General features: G+C 64.8%; 4 protein-coding genes across 6 annotated transcripts; 1 reads left to right on the top strand and 3 right to left on the bottom strand.

Annotated features, from left to right (window-relative positions):
• The first annotated feature begins 90 nt into the window (after positions 1 to 90).
• On the top strand, positions 91 to 608 carry CTXN1 (cortexin 1). Its single transcript, XM_007460615.1, has one exon. It carries the CDS (start codon positions 105 to 107, stop codon positions 351 to 353), a length of 249 nt encoding a protein of 82 aa, XP_007460677.1. The 5' UTR covers positions 91 to 104; the 3' UTR covers positions 354 to 608.
• A 2,286-nt stretch (positions 609 to 2,894) lies between these two features.
• Positions 2,895 to 5,180, bottom strand: SNAPC2 (small nuclear RNA activating complex polypeptide 2). The gene is made up of 5 exons (XM_007460614.1): positions 4,998 to 5,180; positions 4,178 to 4,297; positions 3,960 to 4,028; positions 3,336 to 3,666; positions 2,895 to 3,226 (listed from the first exon to the last, which is right to left on the bottom strand). The coding sequence occupies exons 1-5, from the start codon at positions 5,178 to 5,180 to the stop codon at positions 2,895 to 2,897; spliced, it is 1,035 nt and encodes a 344-aa protein (XP_007460676.1).
• A 1,481-nt stretch (positions 5,181 to 6,661) lies between these two features.
• Positions 6,662 to 9,373, bottom strand: TGFBR3L (transforming growth factor beta receptor 3 like). The gene is made up of 8 exons (XM_007460748.1): positions 9,190 to 9,373; positions 8,318 to 8,494; positions 8,053 to 8,189; positions 7,667 to 7,975; positions 7,576 to 7,584; positions 7,198 to 7,324; positions 6,937 to 7,095; positions 6,662 to 6,729 (listed from the first exon to the last, which is right to left on the bottom strand). The coding sequence occupies exons 1-8, from the start codon at positions 9,371 to 9,373 to the stop codon at positions 6,662 to 6,664; spliced, it is 1,170 nt and encodes a 389-aa protein (XP_007460810.1).
• Positions 9,374 to 10,895: 1,522 nt separating this feature from the next.
• Positions 10,896 to 19,557, bottom strand: MAP2K7 (mitogen-activated protein kinase kinase 7). Of its 3 annotated transcripts, XM_007460611.1 has the most exons (12): positions 19,338 to 19,515; positions 17,437 to 17,484; positions 14,304 to 14,445; positions 14,076 to 14,142; positions 13,841 to 13,954; positions 13,649 to 13,768; positions 13,394 to 13,501; positions 13,115 to 13,294; positions 12,934 to 13,014; positions 12,668 to 12,810; positions 11,985 to 12,030; positions 11,675 to 11,862 (listed from the first exon to the last, which is right to left on the bottom strand). In XM_007460611.1, exons 1-12 carry the CDS (start codon positions 19,459 to 19,461, stop codon positions 11,728 to 11,730), a joined length of 1,308 nt encoding a protein of 435 aa, XP_007460673.1. In that variant the 5' UTR covers positions 19,462 to 19,515; the 3' UTR covers positions 11,675 to 11,727. The 3 variants fall into 3 exon arrangements, with proteins under 3 accessions (XP_007460674.1, XP_007460675.1, XP_007460673.1); XM_007460612.1 differs by lacking the exon at positions 17,437 to 17,484 and having other exon boundaries at positions 10,896 to 11,862; positions 12,668 to 12,831; positions 19,338 to 19,557; XM_007460613.1 differs by lacking the exon at positions 17,437 to 17,484 and having other exon boundaries at positions 10,896 to 11,862; positions 19,338 to 19,521.
• Between the last annotated feature and the right edge of the window lie 609 nt (positions 19,558 to 20,166).

The following is a 20,166-nucleotide window of genomic DNA, read 5'->3' as shown; positions in this document are numbered from 1 at the left end:
GGGGGGCGGCGGGTGGGGACGACGCGGGGGCGCGGGAAGGCGCAGCTTCATCCCTGCCTCCCGGGCGGGCCCCCTCCTCCGCAGGGCGCGCGGCGATGTGAGCCATGAGCGCGACGTGGACGCTGTCCCCCGAGCCGCTGCCGCCATCGACGGGGCCCCCGGTGGGCGCGGGCCTGGACGCGGAGCAGCGCACCGTGTTCGCCTTCGTGCTGTGCCTGCTCGTGGTGCTGGTGCTGCTGATGGTTCGCTGCGTGCGTATCCTGCTCGACCCCTACAGCCGCATGCCCGCCTCGTCCTGGACAGACCACAAGGAGGCGCTCGAGCGCGGGCAGTTCGACTACGCGCTGGTCTGAGTGGTGCGGCGCCCTCGGCCGGCCCTCCGCGGGGTCTCTCTCCCGGGGCCGATCCGACGGTGCGCCGCCGGGCCTGGACCGCGCTCAGGATCCTGCCCCCGAGCCCGCAGCCCGAGGGGGGAGGGCGTCAGGAGAAGTCCAACCCCTCCCCCCTCACACCCCTCCCATCTTCCCTCCTGGCCAGGCCGGAGCCCCACTTCGTGCCTTTATCCCGCCCTGTCCTCTCTCCGTAACTCACCGGCCCCCCCCCCCCCCCCCCCCCCCCCCCCCCCCCCCCCCCCCCCCCCCCCCCCCCCCCCCCCCCCCCCCCCCCCCCCCCCCCCCCCCCCCCCCCCCCCCAAGTGTTGAGCCCCTCCTCGGGCTCCGGGCCTGCGGGCTCTCCTGGGCCCATGAGGTGGACGCTGCATACCAATATGCCCTGCGGGGCCTGCTCCGGGGCCTGCTCCGGAGACAGTGACTGAAGAGCGACAATGGCTGCTGTGTGCAGGATGCGGAGCTTCTTCCATGGCGGGGAGAGCGCAGACAGGCTCCCTCCCGCCCCCAGCCCAGGCCCCAGTTCAGGTCAGCGCGCCCCTCCGTCTGTCACCACCTCCACCCCTCATTGGCCCTCCTGCCACCTCCCCCTGGTCCCTCCTGCAACCCCCCCCCTCCCAGGCCCTCCCCTTGCTTTCTCACTCCTCCCTGCCTCGGAGCCCATGGTATTAATAAAAGCTATTATTGAGCGCTTACTGCATGCCAAGCAGCGTGCTGAGGTAGCTCCTCCTGTACTTGGTCTGTTCTCTTTTCAGGACCCTGTTAGCATCCTCATTCTACAGGCCAGGGGACTCGGGTCCAGGCAGGTTGAGTGACCTGCCTGTAGCTGGCTTCTAGCCAGGCTAGAATTTGAACCCAGGGCTGACTTGTGCACGCCCAGGGCTGCGAAACACCCAGATGTACACTCTGGGGGAACAAGGCATCATCCATCCCCCTCGCTCTAGGAACAGCCAAGACCACCCTTCTTTCCCTTGACTTGAGGAGACTCTGGGGGCCATGGAATGGACTTAGGCTAGTAGGGAGCCTGGATGGGGTGCCCTCAGCCAGCCCTGGAGGTTGTCTCCAAGAACTGGCACGGCCTTCTGGTACTGTGACCACACCCGCAGCCCCAAACCTCTCTGGCCTGGTCCCTCCGTCCCACCATCAGCATGTGCACTTTGGACACCACGGGGCTGGTGCTGTGAGGCCTTGGTCATGGAGTGGGCTGGCTCCGCTCCACGGCCCGCCTGCGAGATGTGTTGTGCGCCCCCGGGGGGGAGCCGTGTGCAGTGTGTGTGGGGAGAGACGAGCGTTGCTATAAAAGGAAGGCTGTGTGAATGCACAGGCTCTGCGAACAGAAAATTCACTGGCTCTCAGAGGACTGGTTCGATTTGGGGGAAGGTCGTGCCGTAGGAGGACACCCGGTTCCCCCACCCGACCCTCACCAACCTGCCCCTGAATCCACACGCTCAGCGAGGCTGAGGGAGGGGGGGCCCCCGTGCAGGGAGACCTGGCAGCACCTCTGGGACTTGGAGACCTTGGGTAACGGCCAGGACCCCAGCCCCCTCCTCGACCCAGCTCTGCTCCCCCTTCCCTGCTCCTAAGGCCCCTCCAGCTCTCCCTCCCTCCCCCACTTGCTTCCCCAAGGCTACCTCAGGGACTCACTCCCCTCCCTCCAACAACTTCCTGCCACATGGGCAGCCCACCTTTAACCCTCCTGTGGTCAGGAGCCCAGCTCCCCCGACCTGGCCACCCTCACTCTGCTAGCCTCTCTCCTGCACCTGTATGATGGAGGGTCATCGGGCTCTGAAAACCTTTCCCCGACACGGGTCAGGCTCAGGCCTAGACCCTCCAAACAATCACCAAGGGTCCCCTCACAGCCAAGCCACGTTCGCTCCAGATGGCATCAGACTGGACCTGGTGCAGTGGCCTTTACCGAAAACCACACCTTCCTCCCTGGCATGTCCCTGCCCCGTCCCCAGGACTCCAAGCTATGGCTCCCTACCTCCGATTCTGGGCCCCCTCCCACCTTTCACTCACAGGAGAAAGAGAGCCAGGGGGATAGACCAGAACTTTATTCACAGTTACAGGACACCGGATACAGGACTTCAGAAGAGATGAGAAACCAGTGGGGGGAGCATTTGAGGGTGATTTTAGCCCAGCCATCTGGCTGGAACCCCCTCACCCCAGTTCTATGGCTGAAACCCTGTACAACTTTGCTTCGGTTTTTTGGGGTTTTTTGCCCGTGCTGCACAGCTTGTGGGTTTTTAGTTCCCCGACCAGGGATTCAACGAGCGCGTGGCAGGGAGAGCGTGTAGTCCAATCACTGGATCACCAGGGAGTTCCCTGTGCTTCCATTTCTGAGACCCACGCTGTATCGAGCATCTTAAAGGCGACCTGTACTGCACACTGCATCAGGGACCTTCCACCATGGCAAGATCCTCAATGACAACCCAGTGCCAGCCCGAGCAGGATTGAGGGCCTGAGGGCTCACCGATGTCCGGTGTGTCTGGTGAGGTGCCGGGCCCCTCACCTTGCAGGGGTGGCCACCTGGCCCAGAAGCTCCAGGGGTACCAGGAATGGGTTCAGGGGGCAGATCCCAGCTGCTTGCCAAGTGGATATCGGTTCGCTGGGCCCAGCATTCTGGGGGGCCTGAGGAGTGGCCTGGCCAGCCTCCTCTTGCCCCCTGGAACCTGTCCCGTCATCCTCAGCCCCAGACCCCAGGCCCCCACTGGCAGGGTCGGGCTGGGGGGCCATCAGGTGTAGGTACATATCTGACATATGTTCAACCAGGGCGGCGCAGGGCAGGCGGGACAACTCCTCAGGAAGTGCCATGAGCAGGTCAAGGACCACAGCTGACTCTGTTGATGGATGGAAAAGGGACGGGTGAGGGAAGGGCGGGGCTTGCCACCGGAGACTCCCACGGCCCAGAGACTCCCACCCCCAGATCGTCAGCCCCTCCCTTCTCACCAGCTGCGGAAAGCTCGGGGCCTTGGCCGCCGCGGGAGATGGACGACAGGTACTTGTAGATCTTCTCGAAGTCCACAGAAAAGTCTTCCTCAGCGGACGGGCCAGCCAGGGACTCAGAGGATGCCTCAAGGGCAGGGCCTTGTGTCTTGGGGGCGGGGCCAGGAGACTCCTGCCGTCCAGCGGCCTCAGGGGCGGGGCCAGGAGCCTCAGGGCCCAGGTCCTCCTGCGCTCCAGGGGCGCTGAGGAGCAGTAGCTTTCCACGAGCCTGCGTGGGCTTGGGGGGCTGGGAGTGCAGGAGGCTGATGGGCTCCGTGGCCGCGATGGTGAGCACCTGGCAGGGAGAGAGATCAGGCAAGGAAAGGCAGAAGTGTCCCCGTGGGCTACTCCCCTGCCCTGCAGGAGACAGCCTTCCACCGCCAATTCCTCCCTGCCACCCTGAGGAAGGCGTCACATTTAGCAGAGGGCATCAGAAGGGCGGACACTGAGGCTAGGGTGTCCGGTGATGGACCAGAGTCACAGAGCTGGCAAGAGAAAGGGACCCAGGAACCAGGTCCAGCTTAATTAGACTCACATATATGACCCCGTCCCCGGGATACCCCCATCCTGCCTGGCGGATGGCTGTACCTGTGAGAAAGCCACGGTCAGGGCCTCCTCCAGCGGGCCTGTTATCTTCTCAGCCAGATCCATCCACACCTGGGTGGAGTAACCAGAAGGTGCTCACGGATCAACCCTCAGGAGTCCCCCAAGCCCTACCCCTCCTGCGGCTCCCCTGACCAGGTTATCCCCCCAACTCCCACCTCATCCTCCAGGGGCCGGCCTTGGGGAGCCTCGCCCCGCCTCACCTCGATGGGGGCCGGGGTCTGTGTTTCCCGGCGCCTGGGACCCTGTGGGCCACCTGGATGCATCCTCTGAGTGGCCTTTCGGAGCACTCGGCCCTTGAGCTGCCGGAGGAAGTCCCGGATCTGAGGAAGTGAGAGGATGAGGCCAAATGGACCTTCTAGAAGCCCAGGGCTAGGCAGTCCAGTGCCTGCTCCAGGGCCGGCCACTGCTCCCTAGCCTCCCGCTGGCCCGGAGTTAAGGGTCATAGGGACTCTGCCCAGGGGTCTTGGGCCAAGGCCCCAGGTGTGACCAGCTACCTGACAAAGATGTAAGGCCCTGGCCGGTTCCGGCTCCTCCCCGCAGCCAGGGCCCACCCTTTGCTAAGTACTACCCTAGTCACCTACCCGCTTCGTCCACTCCGCCCCATTTCCTGACTCTCACTTCAACCTCATTCCCGCCCAGTCCCTCTGCGCCTTCCACCCAGTCCCGGGCCTCCGCTCTAACTCAGAGTTCGCTCCGCCCCTAAATTTTGGCTTCGCCCCGCCCCTCAGCCTGCCGCAGCACTGCCTCCTCCTCGCCCCGCCTCTCGGCTATGTTCCGCCCTCGCCCCGCCCTCATCTTCTCGCAGGCACACAAGGCCCAGCCTTGCACTAGTCCCGCCTCCTCCGGCGTTCTTCCGGTTCCTCAACCTCGCCCCCGCCTCACCCTCGACCCGCCCACTCCAAGGCCCCGCCCCCAAGCCTCACTCTCGTCCCGCCAACTCCCAGGGTCCGCCCCTCCGCCAGCCCCGAACACATCCTAGCCCCACCTCCAGCCTCGCTCCCATCCCGAGACCCCTCTCACCTCGACCTCGCTCCGGCCCGACAGCTGCCGGGCCAGCTCGGCGGCGTCCGGCTCCGGCTGGCCTCGTCGCGCCTGCAGTAGTCGTAACAGCTGCCGCTTCTCGCGGGCGCTCCAGGCCGCGGGGCCGGTCACCTCACCCAGATAGCGCGCCGGGGCCGCTCGCCGCCGCTGTGGGGGCTTCATGCCGGTGAGGCGGGTGAGGGCGGTGTCGTCGTTCCGGGGCCTTTTCCCTAGTGGGCGGGGTTACGGCGGCCGCTGGGGCCAAAAGACCCCGCGCGGAGGTAGAAGTAGATGGGGGCGTGGCTCTGCGTTTGCGGGCCGAAGGGAACTGCCTCCCCGGGAAGTAATGGGGAGACCGGCGTCTAACTGAGGCGGGGGCAAACGAGACCCCCCGCCCGCATTCTGTCTCATTCGTGAACTGGAGCCAAGTTCTTGGATCTCGTGCCCTCCCTCCGTTCCAGGACTACGTCTTGTGAAACTCCTATTGTGTGTTTTGTAGCCAAGAGCCTGGGCTGTGGTGTCGGCCAGCCCTGACTGGTGAGCAAGTGATCTGGCCTTGACGAACCTCAGTTTCCTTAACCGTAAAATGGAGCTAATAGTCACTCCCTTGTCTATGCTCTGGGGAGGGAGGAGCTCGGGCAGGAGGGATTTAAGGACCTTTAGGCTAGACGGAGAGGAGACTGGAGCAGGAGGCCTGAGTTCGAGGCTCTAGCGAGGGCAGGGTCCGGGCGGTGGGAGTGGAGAGCGGAGAAATCCTGGGGTTGAGAAGGCAGGTGGGCGGTGCAGGGGTGGAGAAGGAGACGAGACTTATTTTTAAATTTAAGCTGGTGGGGTTGGGTGTCCCCTTTTTGTTTGGGACAAAATGTCCTTGGGGCTCCCCTGGGCGGTAACCGCACACTTATATATAAGGGCGTATGAGCCCCGCCCCAAAGCTCCACCCCTCCAGTCTGGACCTTTTCCACCCCGGAATCCCCACCCCCGCGCCACGCGCACACGCAGACGCAGACTTCAGAACGCTGCAGTTCAGGCCAGATGTTTATTCTGAGCCCAGGTGGGAGGGTGGGAGGAGGAGCAAGAGGGGGCGCGGGGCGCAGGGGTGGTCCCATCGAGTCTCAGGTCCTGGCGGGCCTGGTCCAAGGCTGTGGCTGGTATGTCTCCGGACCCTGTTGGGGGCGCGCCATCTCTGGAGAGAGGAGACTCAGGCTGAGCAGGGGAGAGGACGCTACGGCAGGTCACCCCCTTCCCAACCGATCATTGGCCGCCCCATCAGTCTGTGTGCCGGGGCGAGGGTGGGTTCTAGGTCTGAAACCCGAATTCTCCTTGCCTAGTGTGCCTGTCTGAGGTGTTGAGGTACTTTCTTACGACACTAAGCCCTCAGTCGCCCGCGAGTCACCCACTACGTGATTTCGAATCCCAGCTCCACCAAATTTTGTGACCTTTGGCAAGTAAATTTCAGAGAGTGCCTCATTTTTAAATATCTATTATGGGGTTTATAGGAGTATCTACCTGAAGCTTGTTACAAGGATTAATATGCGTAAAACATTTGGTACTCCGCTTGGCAGAGAGAACGCGCTATGAAGAGTTATTATCACCTCCCTCCTCCATCCGTCCTACCGGCCCCAGGTTACACTCCCCCTCTTCCCTCCCCCCAACACTTACCAGCCTCACTGGGGCCTCCTGGACGGGGGGCCGCTGGGCGAGGCTCTCGGGGGCGGGCCGGGGGGCAGGGGCGCTGGAGAGGAAAGGCAGGCTGAGGAGTAGGGGTTGCTGCGCGCTGGGCCGGGGCAAGGGCGCCCCCTGGGGGGCTGCTGCCGGCGTAGCGGAAGCAGGTCTAGGGATGGTCAGGCCCGAGCAGGCTGGGATCGCCGCGACCAGGGGACCGGACGCGTGGGAATAGGCTGGGGGCCAGGCGGAGATCCCGGCGGACCCAGGCTGGTACCTGAGTGAGCGCAGACGAGGCCGAGCCCGGCGGCCAGAGCGGCGCCCAGCACGAAGGCGGCCAACACAAATGCTACCACCGGCGCGGGCTCCAGGACCCCCGGGGCCGGCGCGGGAGGCTCGGGTCGCACGGCTCTTCCGGCGACGCCCTTGGGTGGCCCTGTGAGGAGTACAACGCAGAGACTGGGCTCATGCCTCAGATGTCCTCCCCATCCCCCTTCCCGACCCCAGAGACCCCCGCTGAGGACTACTGCGTGCTCACTGGCGGGCAGCCGCGGCACCGTGACCACGATGGGCTGCGTCAGCGTGTGCAAGTGAGGACTGTCGGCACCCAGACTCTCATCGCGGCCACTGCCGGCGCCCGCGCACGCCTCATCCCGAGGCAGACACTGGGAGGAGGGGGAGGCAAGAGGCGGGGACGTCAGGGCCCCGGCTCCAGGGGCGGGTCCCCAGGGCTCCCAAGAGATCTAAGTGTCCAGCACTATATTGCAACCAGGTGTCGCACTACTAGATCCCTGGAAATTCGGCCCCTTCGGACGCCCCTGCGCCCAACCTCAGCCTGAGACCCAGTGCCTACTCCCAGTTTCGAGGTACCTCCGCCCCCAGGTCCAAAAGCTCCCAGACCCCCAGATCCCCAAACCCTAAGGGGCTTCTCCCTCAGATGCCAGAGGCTCTTGTGCCCAGCCCCGACGGGCCCGGGCGCCCAGATTCCCCGCCCCGTGCCCGAGCACCGGCGACGGTGGAGACAGCGTCAGAGGCGCAGGCGTCTGGCGGGCTCCCCGGAGGCGGCGGCAGCGGCTCAGCTGGCAGTGCAGGAACTGCACAGAGGCGTTGAAGACCGGGCGCAGGCGGAAGCTGAAGCGCGCGGGGCGAGCGGCACCTGGGAGCGGCCGCGGTGGCGGGAAGGTGACCGAGGAGTCGGCGGAACAGCCCCCGCGCAGCAGCGCCAGGGCGGGGCCCGGGGTCTGGCGTGAGGATGGTGTCACCGAGCAGCGGTGCAGGGCCATGCCCCAGCGCGGGGAGGGACGGGCCAGGGCCGCCTGGGGGGCGGGGTCGCGGTCAGGGTCGGCTGCCCCCACCGGCTGCCACCCGGCCTCGGTGAGCCCCGCACCCGTACCTGCACGAACACGCGGCTGTCAGCCGGGACCTCCAACGGCCCCGCGCGGCGCGGGAAGGCGCCCTCCGCGTCCGACAGCTCCAGACGGAAAAGGGGTCGGCGCAGCCTGGGCCCTGGCGCCGCGGGGAACGGGGACACTGGCAGGGAGAAAGGGTGGCACAGGGGAAGGAGAATGCTCTGTCCCTTAGGCCCCCTTGGCAAGTGAGCCAACCTCGCCTCCACTGCCTACTTTGGAAAATGGATGCAGTTGCGGTGGAGGATTCACCCGCTCTCGGCTCCGCGCTTCCCACCGCCAGCCGAAAAGCAGCTGTGATGTACCCCCGGGAGACCTGCGGGACATCCCGGCCCAGCCCCTGAGCCTGGGCGCAAAGCTGCGCCTTCCTGGGGGCGGAGCCCCCTTCCCAGAGCTCTTCTTCACCACCCCGAGCGAGCGAGGGAATCCCTGGCCCGGAAGGGGTCGAGGGGCACCTGATGGTGGAGGGTCAGCCTGGGCGAGGTCAAAGGTCCTCCCCTTCTGGAGTCTGAACCCCCCCGCTCATCCACCGAGGACCAGGGGCTCCTCTGGGGTCACAGCAGGGCCGTTTGGGGGGAGGGTGCTGGCCCCATTCTTGCCTTTCTAAGGGGAGGGAAGAATAGCAAGGTGCTCTCCCCGCAGCCCTTTGGGCATCGTGGAGGTCCAGCTCGGCCACACGGGTCTGGGCCTTTTCCCTTTGTCAGCGTTCCTCACTCGCTCGCAGGCTGAGGGCAGCAGCGGCAAAGGGTAGAGGCACAGGGGAGCCTCCACTGGGGTGTGTGATCACACACACATGCACCACACTGACAAAGACCTCTGCCTTAAGGAGGCGCTCGGCTGGGGTCCTCATCGAAGGATGTTCTCAAATGTCCAGAATTACCAGCACAGACATTCCCTAAAAGCATTGGCGCAGACTGCTCCCCTCCCACAGCCCTTGGTCTCATCTGGCTGCTGGGACTTCGAAGAAGTTGGGGATCCCAGAGAACCTGGAAAACGGGGGACGGGGCAGACCCTACCTCCCACCCACCCCCGTTCCCCCAGGTGGGGTGGATGAGAGGGTGCACTGAAAAAGGGTAACACGGGAGTGGGGGTGTGGTGGGCCACGTCCCCTTGCCTGTACATACCAGCTGGCTCGCTGGGCAAGGTGGTCACCCCTGGGAGCAGGGCCAGCAGCAGGATCGCGGTGCCCAGCATGCTGGACCGGGTGAGGCAGCACTGGGCCAAGCAGGCGGGCAGGCAGCTCTGGCCTTGGCTGGGGGGCCGTTTGGGGAGGCAAGGAGCGGGGGCGGCGCACTGATGGACCGACATCAGAGCCCACGGCCAAGGCCTGCTGGGGATTAAGGGCTCTCTGGCCAGACCTGTAGCTATCGGGTTGGGGGGAGGTCCCTCACAATGGCCATTAGATATGGGGCTAGTCACTACAAACACCTCCCCCCCAGCCCCCAGCCCTGCCTGTCTCTCTTCGCTGCAGAGGCCCCATCCACCAGCCCCCGAGCCCCAAGGTTGGGGCTCACGACCCCTTCCCTGGCCCCTTTCCCCACCTCACTGCCAGGCCCTGCCAGGCTCACGACACACAGCACAGACACCGCAGAAGAAAAGGGAGGGGTTTTATTCTCAAGCGTCTAAGGATTTACAAACAAGGGTGTTTCGTTTTAAAAAGGGACGGGGCAGTACTGGCGGCCTGAGAAGGGGTTGTAGACCACGGGCTGGGCCCAGGCCGCCCCAGGCCCCCACCTGCCCACTTCACCCTCTGCCTGATGGAGAGAGATGGCTGGTGACCGGGTGGGTGGGGGGAGACATGGGAAAGGCAGGCGGGAAGGAGAGGCTCCCATTTAACACTGAAGGCGGGGCGGGGGAACAGGCTGACACACACTCACAAAACAGAAAATAAAGTTAAATAAAAATAAACTCAGGCAGCTGGCCCTTGGGGCCAGCCACGCGACCTTCCCGGCTACCCACAAAGGCCCCTGTGGCTGGGGCCCACGAGGGAGGGCGGGAGCCAGGCCTACTGGCCCCGCACCCTGCCCCCCTCCCCTCACAAAGGGGATTGGAGCGAAAGAAGGTGGCCACCCCCCAGAGGGGGGGGCAGAGAAAAGATGACTTCGAGTACTTTTTAAAACATGCGGCGTTTTGTGACTATCCTAGTAGTAACTACAGTCAGTGAGATAGATGGAGGGTACAGTGATGCCTAGTCTAGGTTGCTTCAGCTACATCCAGCCAGCTTCCTCACCTTTGGTGTTGGTTGCTTTTTGTGGTTTTTCTGGAGTTTTGTTTTGTTGTTGTTGTTGTTGTTATTTCGTTGTCCACTTGATTTGCATGCATCACCAACAAAAAGGAAACACACCCCCTCCTGCTCTGGCTGCTCCCCAGGGCCCCGGCCTCAGTGTGGGCTGGGGACTGGCCAGCTCTGGGTGAGTCGAGGGGCGCTCAGGGCCACTACAAGGGCGTGACTGCCTCCACACGCCCAGCCCTCGGCCTGCCCCACCTCTGTCCCTGTCACACATCCTCAGACCCCCATGTCCACTCCACATGCCCTCAATCCCTGTCTCCCTGGGCCCCGTGGCCCCCGCTCCTGTCACCCATTCCCTCCTCCGCCTCTGCCTCACCGGCACCTGCTGCCCTCCACCATGCCCCACGCCTGCCTTCCCTGAAGGCCACCCTGTGTGGCCACGGCCCCTTGGCCTCCCTCCACAACCCCCGAGGTCCTCAACTCACCCCTACAAGCTGTGGCCAGTCTCCAGCCCCGAGGGAGGAGCACCCCGCCCCCCCAGAGCCCACCTTTGGGACTAGTCTCTCCCCGGCGGGGTGGCCCAGGCCCCCAAGGCTCGGCCCCCAGCGCCCCAGCGCCCCAGCGCCCGTGGGCCATCAGGGGGGCTGCCACCACAAGCAGCTAAACATGACTTTGGTAAAAGTTTCTGAAGAAACCGACAAACCCCACGAGAACGAGCTCTTCTCCCCCCACCCCCCAAACACCCCACCAAGTACAATAAAATACGATAAACTCCAAAAAGGACCCCCTGAGATCAAAGAGAGAGAGAGAGAGAGACCAGCCCGGGTCTGGCTGCAGTCACAACGTCCAGCCCGCCTGCCCAGGGCGAGGACACCAGCCAACTGACTCATGGCTTGCCGGAGACCTAAACGGACCCAGGGCTGTCGCCGGGGGTGGCAGGGCCCGGGCCAGGAGAGAGGCAGAGGCAGGGAGGGAGACAGGGAAAGCCAGAGAGGTAGAGAGGGAGGGAACAGAGAGAGGGAGATGGAGCCAGGGTGCATGTGCGTGCGAGGCGGCAGTGGGACAGCGCGGTGTGGAGGGGAAGGGACAGGACGGGCGGCTCTCTCCCGGCCCCTGGGGGCCGCCCCAGCCCAGAGGTTACAACTGAATAAATAGCGAGTCTGCTCGCGGCCTGCTGTCTTCCGTTCACAGTGTCTGTCGGGGGGGATGCGCACAGCCGGCTGATCCTGGGACGGGAAGGGCTGGGGCCTGGCAGGCCCATCTGTCCATGGCTGGTGGGCAGGGAGTCAGGGGTGGGTCGGCGCCCCCTACTCTCTGTCCTCAGCCCTCGGCGGCCGTCCAGGTCCCAGGGCTCCCCTGGCGGGCAGCTGGGTGGCCGGGTGGGGAAGGGGAGGCCGGTGGCCGCGCCCCCGGCCCCCAGTGGGCTGTGCGGCTACCTGAAGAAGGGCAGGTGGTGCTGGCTCAGGACCCCGCTCGCCCGCGGCGACTCGGTCTTCGCCATGACGTCCTTGAACCAGGACGCCACGTCCACCTCCAGCGTCTCGTAGCGCTTGATGAAGCTGTGTTCCTGTGGGGCCCAAGGCAGGGCACTTAGGGCAAGGGCATCTCCCTGCTGGCCTTGCTCAGGCCCGGCGCCCAGTGTGGCGGGGGTGCTGAGGAAGGGGGCTGGGGAGGGCCCCGGGTACTCACAAGTAGCTTATTATACTTTGGTCTCTTCCTGTGATCTTTAGTAAGGCTGGAGGAAGAAGAGGAAAGGAAGAGAAGTGAGAGCAGGTGGGAGAGACCTGGCCACCCTCATGGCTGAGTCGGGTCTGCAAGATCTGTGGGCAGAAGCCCGCACCCTCCCGGCCCTGCGCTCGGGCCCCCCACCGTGACAGAAGTCCAATGTGGGCCATGAGACGCCCATGGGAGAGGTGGGTGGGCTCCCCCACGGGAGGCTCCAATGTGGACGCCCCGCGTGCGCTACTCCTGCCAGTTGGTGCAGGACACTCAGAGCCCTTAGCCCTGGGGCGCCTCTGCTCGTTCACAGCTCCCTCAAGGTGAAGCCCAAGGGCCACCCTGCCAAATAGCCCTGGGGCCAGGTGTCCCCTCAGGCTGAGTCCAAACCCAACTCCTAGCTCCCAGGGCTCGGGCTCCAGCCCCCACACCATCCTGGGGCCCCTCTCCCCTCCCCAGTGGCCTGGGTGCAGGGCCACATCTGACCTCACCCTGCCTTCCAGAGCGGAGGGTGGGGGCGGGGCTCCTCGCCAGTCTTTAACTCTTAGTTGCGGCACGCATGTGGGATCTAGTTCCCTGACCAGGGATTGAGCCCGGGCCCCCTGAATCGGGAGCGTGGAGTCTTAACCGCTGTGCCACCAGGGAAGTCCCCTCACCAGTCTTTGACGAAGGACTGAAAGTCCCCCGAGAAGCCCATGTGACCGGGCAGGAGCGGGGGTTCTTCCTGTAGGACTTTGGTGAGGACCTCAAAGTCCGTCTTGCAGTTCTTGTAGGGAAACTGTCCCGTCGCCAGCTCCACCTGGGAGAGAGAGGGGCAGGGCTGGGCCAGCCAAGGACAGGATCCTGCCCTTTCCCGCCACCTGCCTCTGAACCCCGAGAAGACCCCACCCCTGGCCTCGGAGAGCAGGGACCCCCAACTCACCAAGGAGATGCCCAGGCTCCACACATCGGCCCGGATGTCGTAGTCGGGCTTGGTGGGGTCTGGGGGGTCGATGCGCTCAGGCTGCCGGTGGGAAGCAGGAGAGGGTGGATGTACCCCTGTGGCTGGGGTGGGTGCACCGCCCCTCATGCCCGCCCGCCGGGCGCTGCTGGGCCCCACTTACTGCCATGTAGGCAGCGCAACCTGCGCTCCGCGTTTTGGCTTTGGAGTCAACGAGGCGGCCACTGATGCCGAAGTCGCAGAGCTTGATCTGGCCCCGCTCATCCAGCAGGATGTTGGAGGGCTTGACGTCCCGGTGGATCACGCCGTGCTTCTCCTTCAGGTAGTAGAGTGCCTTCACGATCTGCGGCACGGGCAGAGGAGGGCACCAGTGATGGCAGGGACAGGGCCTGGCAGGGGCGGGGGGACCACCCGCCCGCCCGCGCCCCACCCAGCTGCTCACCGCCACCGTCATCTTGCCCAGGATCCGCTCAGGAATAGGGCCCTGCATCCGCTTCTTGAGCTTCTCGGCGCACGTGCCCATGAGCTCCATGGCAATGAAGACGTCCGTCTGCGGGGACGGCAGGTGGCGGCTTGGCGGGGTGGCTGTACCCTCCTGCCCACCCCAGACAGGCTCGGGTCCTGGGGGAGGGGCAGGGGGCATGGGGCTGGCTCAGAGACCAGCACGGGAGGCTTGGGGGGCGGGCGGCTGGCTCACGTTGGTGATGAAGGTCCCGAAGCACTGCACGATGTAGGGGCAATCGTGGCTCTTGAGCACCACGTCCAGGTCCATGAGGATCCGCTTGTTCTCTTCCTTGTTCCCCGAGCGCCGCATTTGCTGCACGGGACAGCAGGGGCCTTAGCGCCAAGCCTGGGGCGCGGGGCCCACCCGGGGCGGGGGCGGGCTCACCTTGACAGCGATGACGTGCCCCGTCTTCCGGAAACGCATCTTCCACACCTGGCCACAGGTGCCGCTGCCCATCTCCCCCAGGTTCTCCAGGTCGTTGATTTCCGCCTGGTAGCGCTGGCGAGGAGAGCCAGGGCTGGGGATCCACCGGGCCTCTGCCCTCCACCCCCGGCCCAGACCTGCCAGCTGCGTCCTGCCCACCCTCCCTGGGGTGGGGGGGCCGAGGGAAGGGCGGTACCTGGCCCCCAATGGTCAGGTAGCCCGTCTGCTTCATGATCTCCTGCAGCTTCTGGTCAATCTCGATGCTGAAGGGACAGAGAGTGGGTCCTGACCAACCTGAGGCCACCTCAGCCCCTAACACACAGGGTTCCACAGAGCTCACCAGCTCCTCCCTGAGGCTTGCCCTGCCGCGCCCCGCCCAGGCCCCAACCTCCCGGCCCTCCCACCGGCCACCCTAGCCGCTCACCTCTCCATGCTGCGGGGTGTGAACAAGGTTGACGGGAGCCCCAGCATGTGGCGGGGCCGTGCGGGGGGCGTGGGGTGCTGCGGGGAGCTCTCGGAGGACGGTGAGCGGCTGCCCCCATCATTGGCCAGTGGGAGCTGCAGGGCTGGGGTGGTGAGAACCAGGGGCAGGGAGGGGGTTAGCTCCCAGCTGGCCCCAACTCAAGGGCCTGGCACCCTCATCTTCCCCTCCCTGGCATCCCTCAGGTAGGGTGGCACAGCCCCCTGCCCTGCTGGGCTGGAGGAGCTCCCCGCTCCCAGACCACTCCTAGGGTGCCTTTTCCCACCCCGCCCCCCGCCCACTCCTCTGACCTGGAAGGGCTTGCGGTGGGCTGTTGAGGTGGGGTGGTCCCCAGAGGCTGAGGATTCATCCCCAAGCCTCCCCTGACAGAAAACGGAGGCCCAGAGGCGGATGTCGTCCCTCGGGCAGGCAGCCTCCCCGCTGTATCCCTTTCCTCCCCACCTCCGCCCGGGAAGCAGGCCAGGAATGCCCGCTGGGATCAACCCGAGCTCTGGCGCTGGGGGCAGCCTGACCTTGGCTGGACCACCCTGGGGAGAGAGTGGGCAAGGGACCTAGGCTTCCAGCTGCCTCGCCCAGCACTCTGTTTCAGGGTCAGGGAGGGCCGCCCTCTGGCCTGCGGGCTTATCAGTGAGCCTCCCGGCCTGGCCTGCGGAGGTAGGGCCGACGAGGCAGGGACAGGACCCCAGGCTGGGTCTGTGTCCTCCGGGTGAGGGGATCCAGGTGGCACAGCCCCTCCAGGGGCCAGCGGAGGACGTGGGGGGCAGGGGCCAGGCCAGGCGGCGAGTTTGGTTCTTTCCAGAAGCCTGCATGCGGACAGCTCGGGCATGCTACAGGCAGGCAGGCAGGCAGGCAGCGGGCAGGCAGCGGGCACCCCAGGACGGGCAGGCGGCATTAGGGGACGGGAGGGCAGGAGACAGACAGGCGGGAGCTGAGACTTGGGGCCCAGCTGCCCAGAGGAGGCGCTGCAGAGACAGGCCGGGGAGGGGCCTGGGAAAGGAGAGCAGATTCCCTGAGGGCCTAGGAGCCTGCAGGGTGGGCAGGCCCCACGGTGGGGAGTGGGGGCCAGGGTGACGACCCTCCAGTGAACCCCTGGACCCCGGAGACCCTGGCACTCGGCCTCCAGAAGGGGAGCGCCTGGCTGGGGAGGCTGCAGGCTACAGGCACCTCCCAGGTTCACCTTCCCCTGGAGAGCAGGCCAGGAGCTGGGGGCCTGCCATTCTCCTTAGCCCTTGGCTGACGCCCCCTCCTCTCTCCACACGTCCCGCACGGCCCACTTTCTCCTCCCACAGTTCTCCAGGCACCTGGTGGCGTGGGCCCAGTGATCAACGGGTAGAGACAGGTATGGTGCAGCACCTGGCGCCCGGGCGCTTTGCTGGCCTGCAACCCTGACCGCAGCCAGAGCGAGGGGCAGGTCTATGAGCCTGGCCTGCAGTCCTAGGACGGCCTGGTGGGAGTGATGGAAGAGCTCTGGGGACCCCAGGGGCGTGGCCGGGCCCAGTCCCCTCCACTGGCCCGGCGGCCTCTCCTCCCGTGCCCTCCCCGCGGCTCTGCTCTGCCAGGGCCAGAATCCCAGTCGTAATCCCTCCCTCTCTGGCTGGACAACCTCCGGGGCTCCCGAGGACCCTCGAGCTCCCCCTGCACCGAGACCCTGGATCCCTGTCAGGTTCAGGTTCCCTGGGGGCACCAGGGCCCCCTTTCTGAGTGAGGACCACAGCCCTCTCCTACCCACACGTCTCGGTGTCGTGTCCTGTCGGTCCCCTCCCTTACACAGTCCACCGGGCCCTCTGAGGGCTGCCCCAGAACCCGGGGCCAAGGCTGTAGGGGGACAGAGGCTTCCAGCTGGCCCCACAAACTGACGCATGGTAGGCGTGTGAGCAGGGCCGGTGCGGGGTGGCTAAGGTGGGGTGGAGGAAGGTAGACAAAGACCCTGAGAACAGAAGTCACAGAGGTGGTACCAGGCCCACGGCAGGTCAGGAGGGCAGAATGAGAGCGAGAGGCTGAAGGGGAAAGAGAGAGAGAGAAGAACGAATGCGAGAGAACGAGAAAGGACACGGGACGGGGGTGGGGGGTGGGGAGCACGCGGCCATCAGGAGTGACACACGTACCAGGCTGTCAGTCGACACACGTAGGCACACGCGCACAGGGCATGGCACAAACCCACGCAGATGGGCAGACGACATGCCACAGGGTCTCCAGCAGAGCCACAGAGCCCCTCACCTTCCGACACACACGCGCACGCGCACGCACACTTCCCAACCTAGTCCTGCTCACATGCACAAGGACCAACGAGGCCAGACCCCCACCCCATCTCTCTCAGCACCCCTGCCCTTCGCACAGGCATGTCCCACAGCCATCTGCTCCCAGACCCACTGGCACCTGCCCTCTGCCCCTAGGGGGGCTGCTTCCTCTACTTCCATCCCTGCGCTGCCCCCACCCCCCAGGAGACTTTGCTCAAATCCCACCTTCTCCAGAGGCTTCCCGACTGCAACCCTGCTCCCCGCTCCACCCGGCCTTCCCTCCAAGGCGCCGGGGTCTCCTCCACTTCCCACCCGGAGGCCCTCAGTGCTCACAGCCCTCCAACGCCCAGGGCCCCCCACCCCCTGGGGTGCGCCAGCCCCCGAGAGGACAGGGACTCAGTCCAAGCCTAGCACGGCTCAGCCCAGGGGGCGACACGGGTCCACTGGGCTGCTGAGGCGGATGAGCAGGCGCAGAGCCCAGCTCTCCCTCCCCCGCTCATGCACACGCCTGCAGGCACACGCACGGACACTCGTGATCCCCTTGGCAGGCGACAGACTCCCGGCCCGTGAGGGAGTCTGTCTCCTCCTCCAGGGAGTCCAAACCTGAGCCTGAGAGGAAGGGAGGAGCGGGAGGTGAGAAGACAGAGCAAGTGGCCGGGTGGGCCAGACGCGGACGGTGTGGATGGACAGAGAGTGAGGGTGAGAGGGGGGGATGCGCACGCGCACACGCACACACGGAGCACGTGGGAGGGGGAAGGGGGGGATGGCATTCTGCGGCCGGGGCAGCGGTTAGGTCAATGGTGCAGAGGTCCAAGCAGCGATGATAAAAAGGCTGGTACCTGCTCGTTGGGACGGGGCAGGAGCAGGGCTTAGAGTGATCACAATAACTGGATGGGGAAAAGGAAGAAAAAAAAAAACAAACAACACCACGATAAATCACAACGGAAACAACCGATTCGTCCAAAAGAAAAGAAATCAAATCAAATCATAACAGAGAGGAGGGGGAGGCACGCGGTACCAAACTGCAGAGATGGGTAGAAATCGACAGAGATGGGAGAACTGGGAGGATGGGATGGAGCTGACACAGACACAGACGCCTGGAGGGGGCTCCCCGCGGCCTGCTCGCCATGGGTCTCACCGAGCCTCGCTCTGCATCTCGGACAGCCACCCTGCAAGGCACCCCAGGCCCCGTACCTAGGCCTGTCTCATCCACGTTGGGGTTGGAGGGGGAGTAGCACTGCAGAGTCCAGCGGGGAACCTCCAGTCCTGGCTGGGCTTCCTACCCCAGGCAGTGTCCAGTGCCAGCACTGCCACCTCAGGTTTTTTTCTGGGCCCCAAGAGACACACACACACACACACACACACACACACACACACACACCCAATCCAGTGAGGAACCCACACGGGCCCAGGTGAGGAAAGGGAGGATGGGGAGTGGACCCTACACAAGGATGGGGGCACCAGGCTGGGTGAGCAGGCAGTGGTGGGGGAACCCAGATGAAGAGATGTCTTCCCCGTCCTGTCAGGATGACTCCACAGGGAGCTACATAAGCCACAGGAGTCATATCAGAGGGCATAAAAAGGAGAGCAATTTGCTGGGTCAAGAGAGACACAGAAGGCATGGGTGTGTGGGCAGGGGAATTCCCTGGTGGTCCAGTGGTTAAGACTGCACTCCCAACGCAGGGGGCACGGGTTCGATCCTTGGGGGGGGAACTAACATGGCACATACCGCGCGGTGCGTCCAAAAACAAAGACAGAAAGCGTGTGTGTGGGCTGCTGTTCATCAGGTCTGTAGGGAGGGGAAAAATCTGACTCCCTCTGAGCTTCAAGGATACGGGGAGGGGATCATGCAGGAAATCACAAGGAGACTAGATGTGGTCACGGTGATTCCAAGCCAGGTGTGGGTGCTGGGGGGTAGCTCTTGACTCCAGATGACAAGACGCCAGGGAGACAGGCACCAGATCAGAAAGGACCTGATCTGGGATCAGAAAGGAGGTGTATGTGCCCTCGGATGCCTAGATAAGAGTCTCACTGGCCTCAGGTATCCCCGGGCTGGGTGGGTGTGGGTGTGTAAGAATGGGGAAGTCACTTGATTCTAAATGACAAAGTCGCTACGCTTGGGAGTTGCATGTTTATTTCTGAAGGAGCCAGAAAAATGGCAACAGTGAAACGAGTCAGAGGAGTATGAGGGGACCTGGTGTATGTGGGTAAACTGTATGTGGGAGGGAGTCCGCTGAGCCCAATGACAAGATCCCAGACACGGACCCAGGTGCGGAGCGGGGGGGAGGGGGTGGGGTAACTTCTTGACACAATCACTGAGATGGCGGGAGTAGCATCAGCTGGTGAAGAGAGGTGTACATGTTAGCGAAGGACCTGGATGTGATCACGGTCGCATGAAGTAGGAAAAGCTAGGCTCAGGGTAGGCGACAGAGGCTCCGAGGATCCCGGTGACTGGGGGCGGGTCATCAGGTGGGGGGCCTCGCCTGGAGTCGGGTAACTAGGCTCCCAGGCCCCGTTAAGGGGGAACCCCCAGGCAGGGGGAGGGCTGCCCGGGAACCCGCGGGCCCCACGCCTCCCAGGTCACCGTGACCCTCTCACCGCTGGCCGATAGCGGGGAGCGGGGCGGAGAGGAGGAGCTAGAGCGCCCCGGAAGTGGGGGCGGGGCCTGGAGGCGGGGGCGGGGCCTCCCGCGGCGCGCGCCCCGCCCCGCTCGCCCCCTCCCCCACGCCGCCGTGCTTACTGGGCCTGGGCCGCTGGGGGCTGATATCCAGGTTGAGGTCGATCCTCCGCCGGGCCTCGCGGTTCTCCTGCTTCAGCTTCGCTTCCAGGCGGGACAGCTTCTGCTCCAGGGAGGACGCCGCCATCTTCCCCGCCGCCGCCGCGCACCGCCCGGCCGCCCGTCAGTCCCGCAGACAAACACCGCACTGCGCCTGCGCTCGGATGACCCCGCCGAGCCGCCGTCTCGCTCAGCAGGGCGCATGCTCGCGGTGCACACCCGCCCTTCCCGCGTGCGAACTTCCGCGCGTGCGCGCTTCGTCCCGGCCGGAGGGATGACGCCGCCTAGAGCTCGCTGCTGGCAACGTGCGAATCCTCTCAGTGTGAGACGCATGCGTGAATTCCCGAGAGCTCCGGCAAGAGGCGCTGTATGGAAACCCACTCACCGTTCCGCTTAGAGCGGTGGGCGGAGAAAGCAGCACGCAAGCGTACGGAGGAGGAGACGAGGTCACGCCCGTGGCCTCTGCTGCGCATGCGTGACTTTTTTTTTTTTTTTCTGTCGCTGTCCCCCGTGGTCCCCATGGTTGTGTGTCCTCAGCCTCGTTCTTTCTCTTCCCAGCCCGACCATCGCTGGCACCCACTCCCTCTCGGAACTGCCTTTCTGATCTCGGACAGTGCTTCATTAGGATCCCTGTTCTGCTTAATTGCTGCCTCCTCACCATAATTAGGCACCCGGGGCAAGCCCTTTCCATTTCAGCAGGCACAGGGTTGGCCGAGGACATGTAGGATGGGCGGGGTAGGGCTCGGGCCACTGTCAGGACCCTGGGAATCCAGTGGCGTGACCCCTGTCCTCG

This window comes from Lipotes vexillifer, unplaced genomic scaffold (assembly GCF_000442215.2).
Source record: "Lipotes vexillifer unplaced genomic scaffold, Lipotes_vexillifer_v1.1 scaffold1011, whole genome shotgun sequence".
Taxonomy (NCBI): domain Eukaryota; kingdom Metazoa; phylum Chordata; class Mammalia; order Artiodactyla; family Lipotidae; genus Lipotes; species Lipotes vexillifer.
This window is presented reverse-complemented; position numbering and strand designations above follow the sequence as displayed.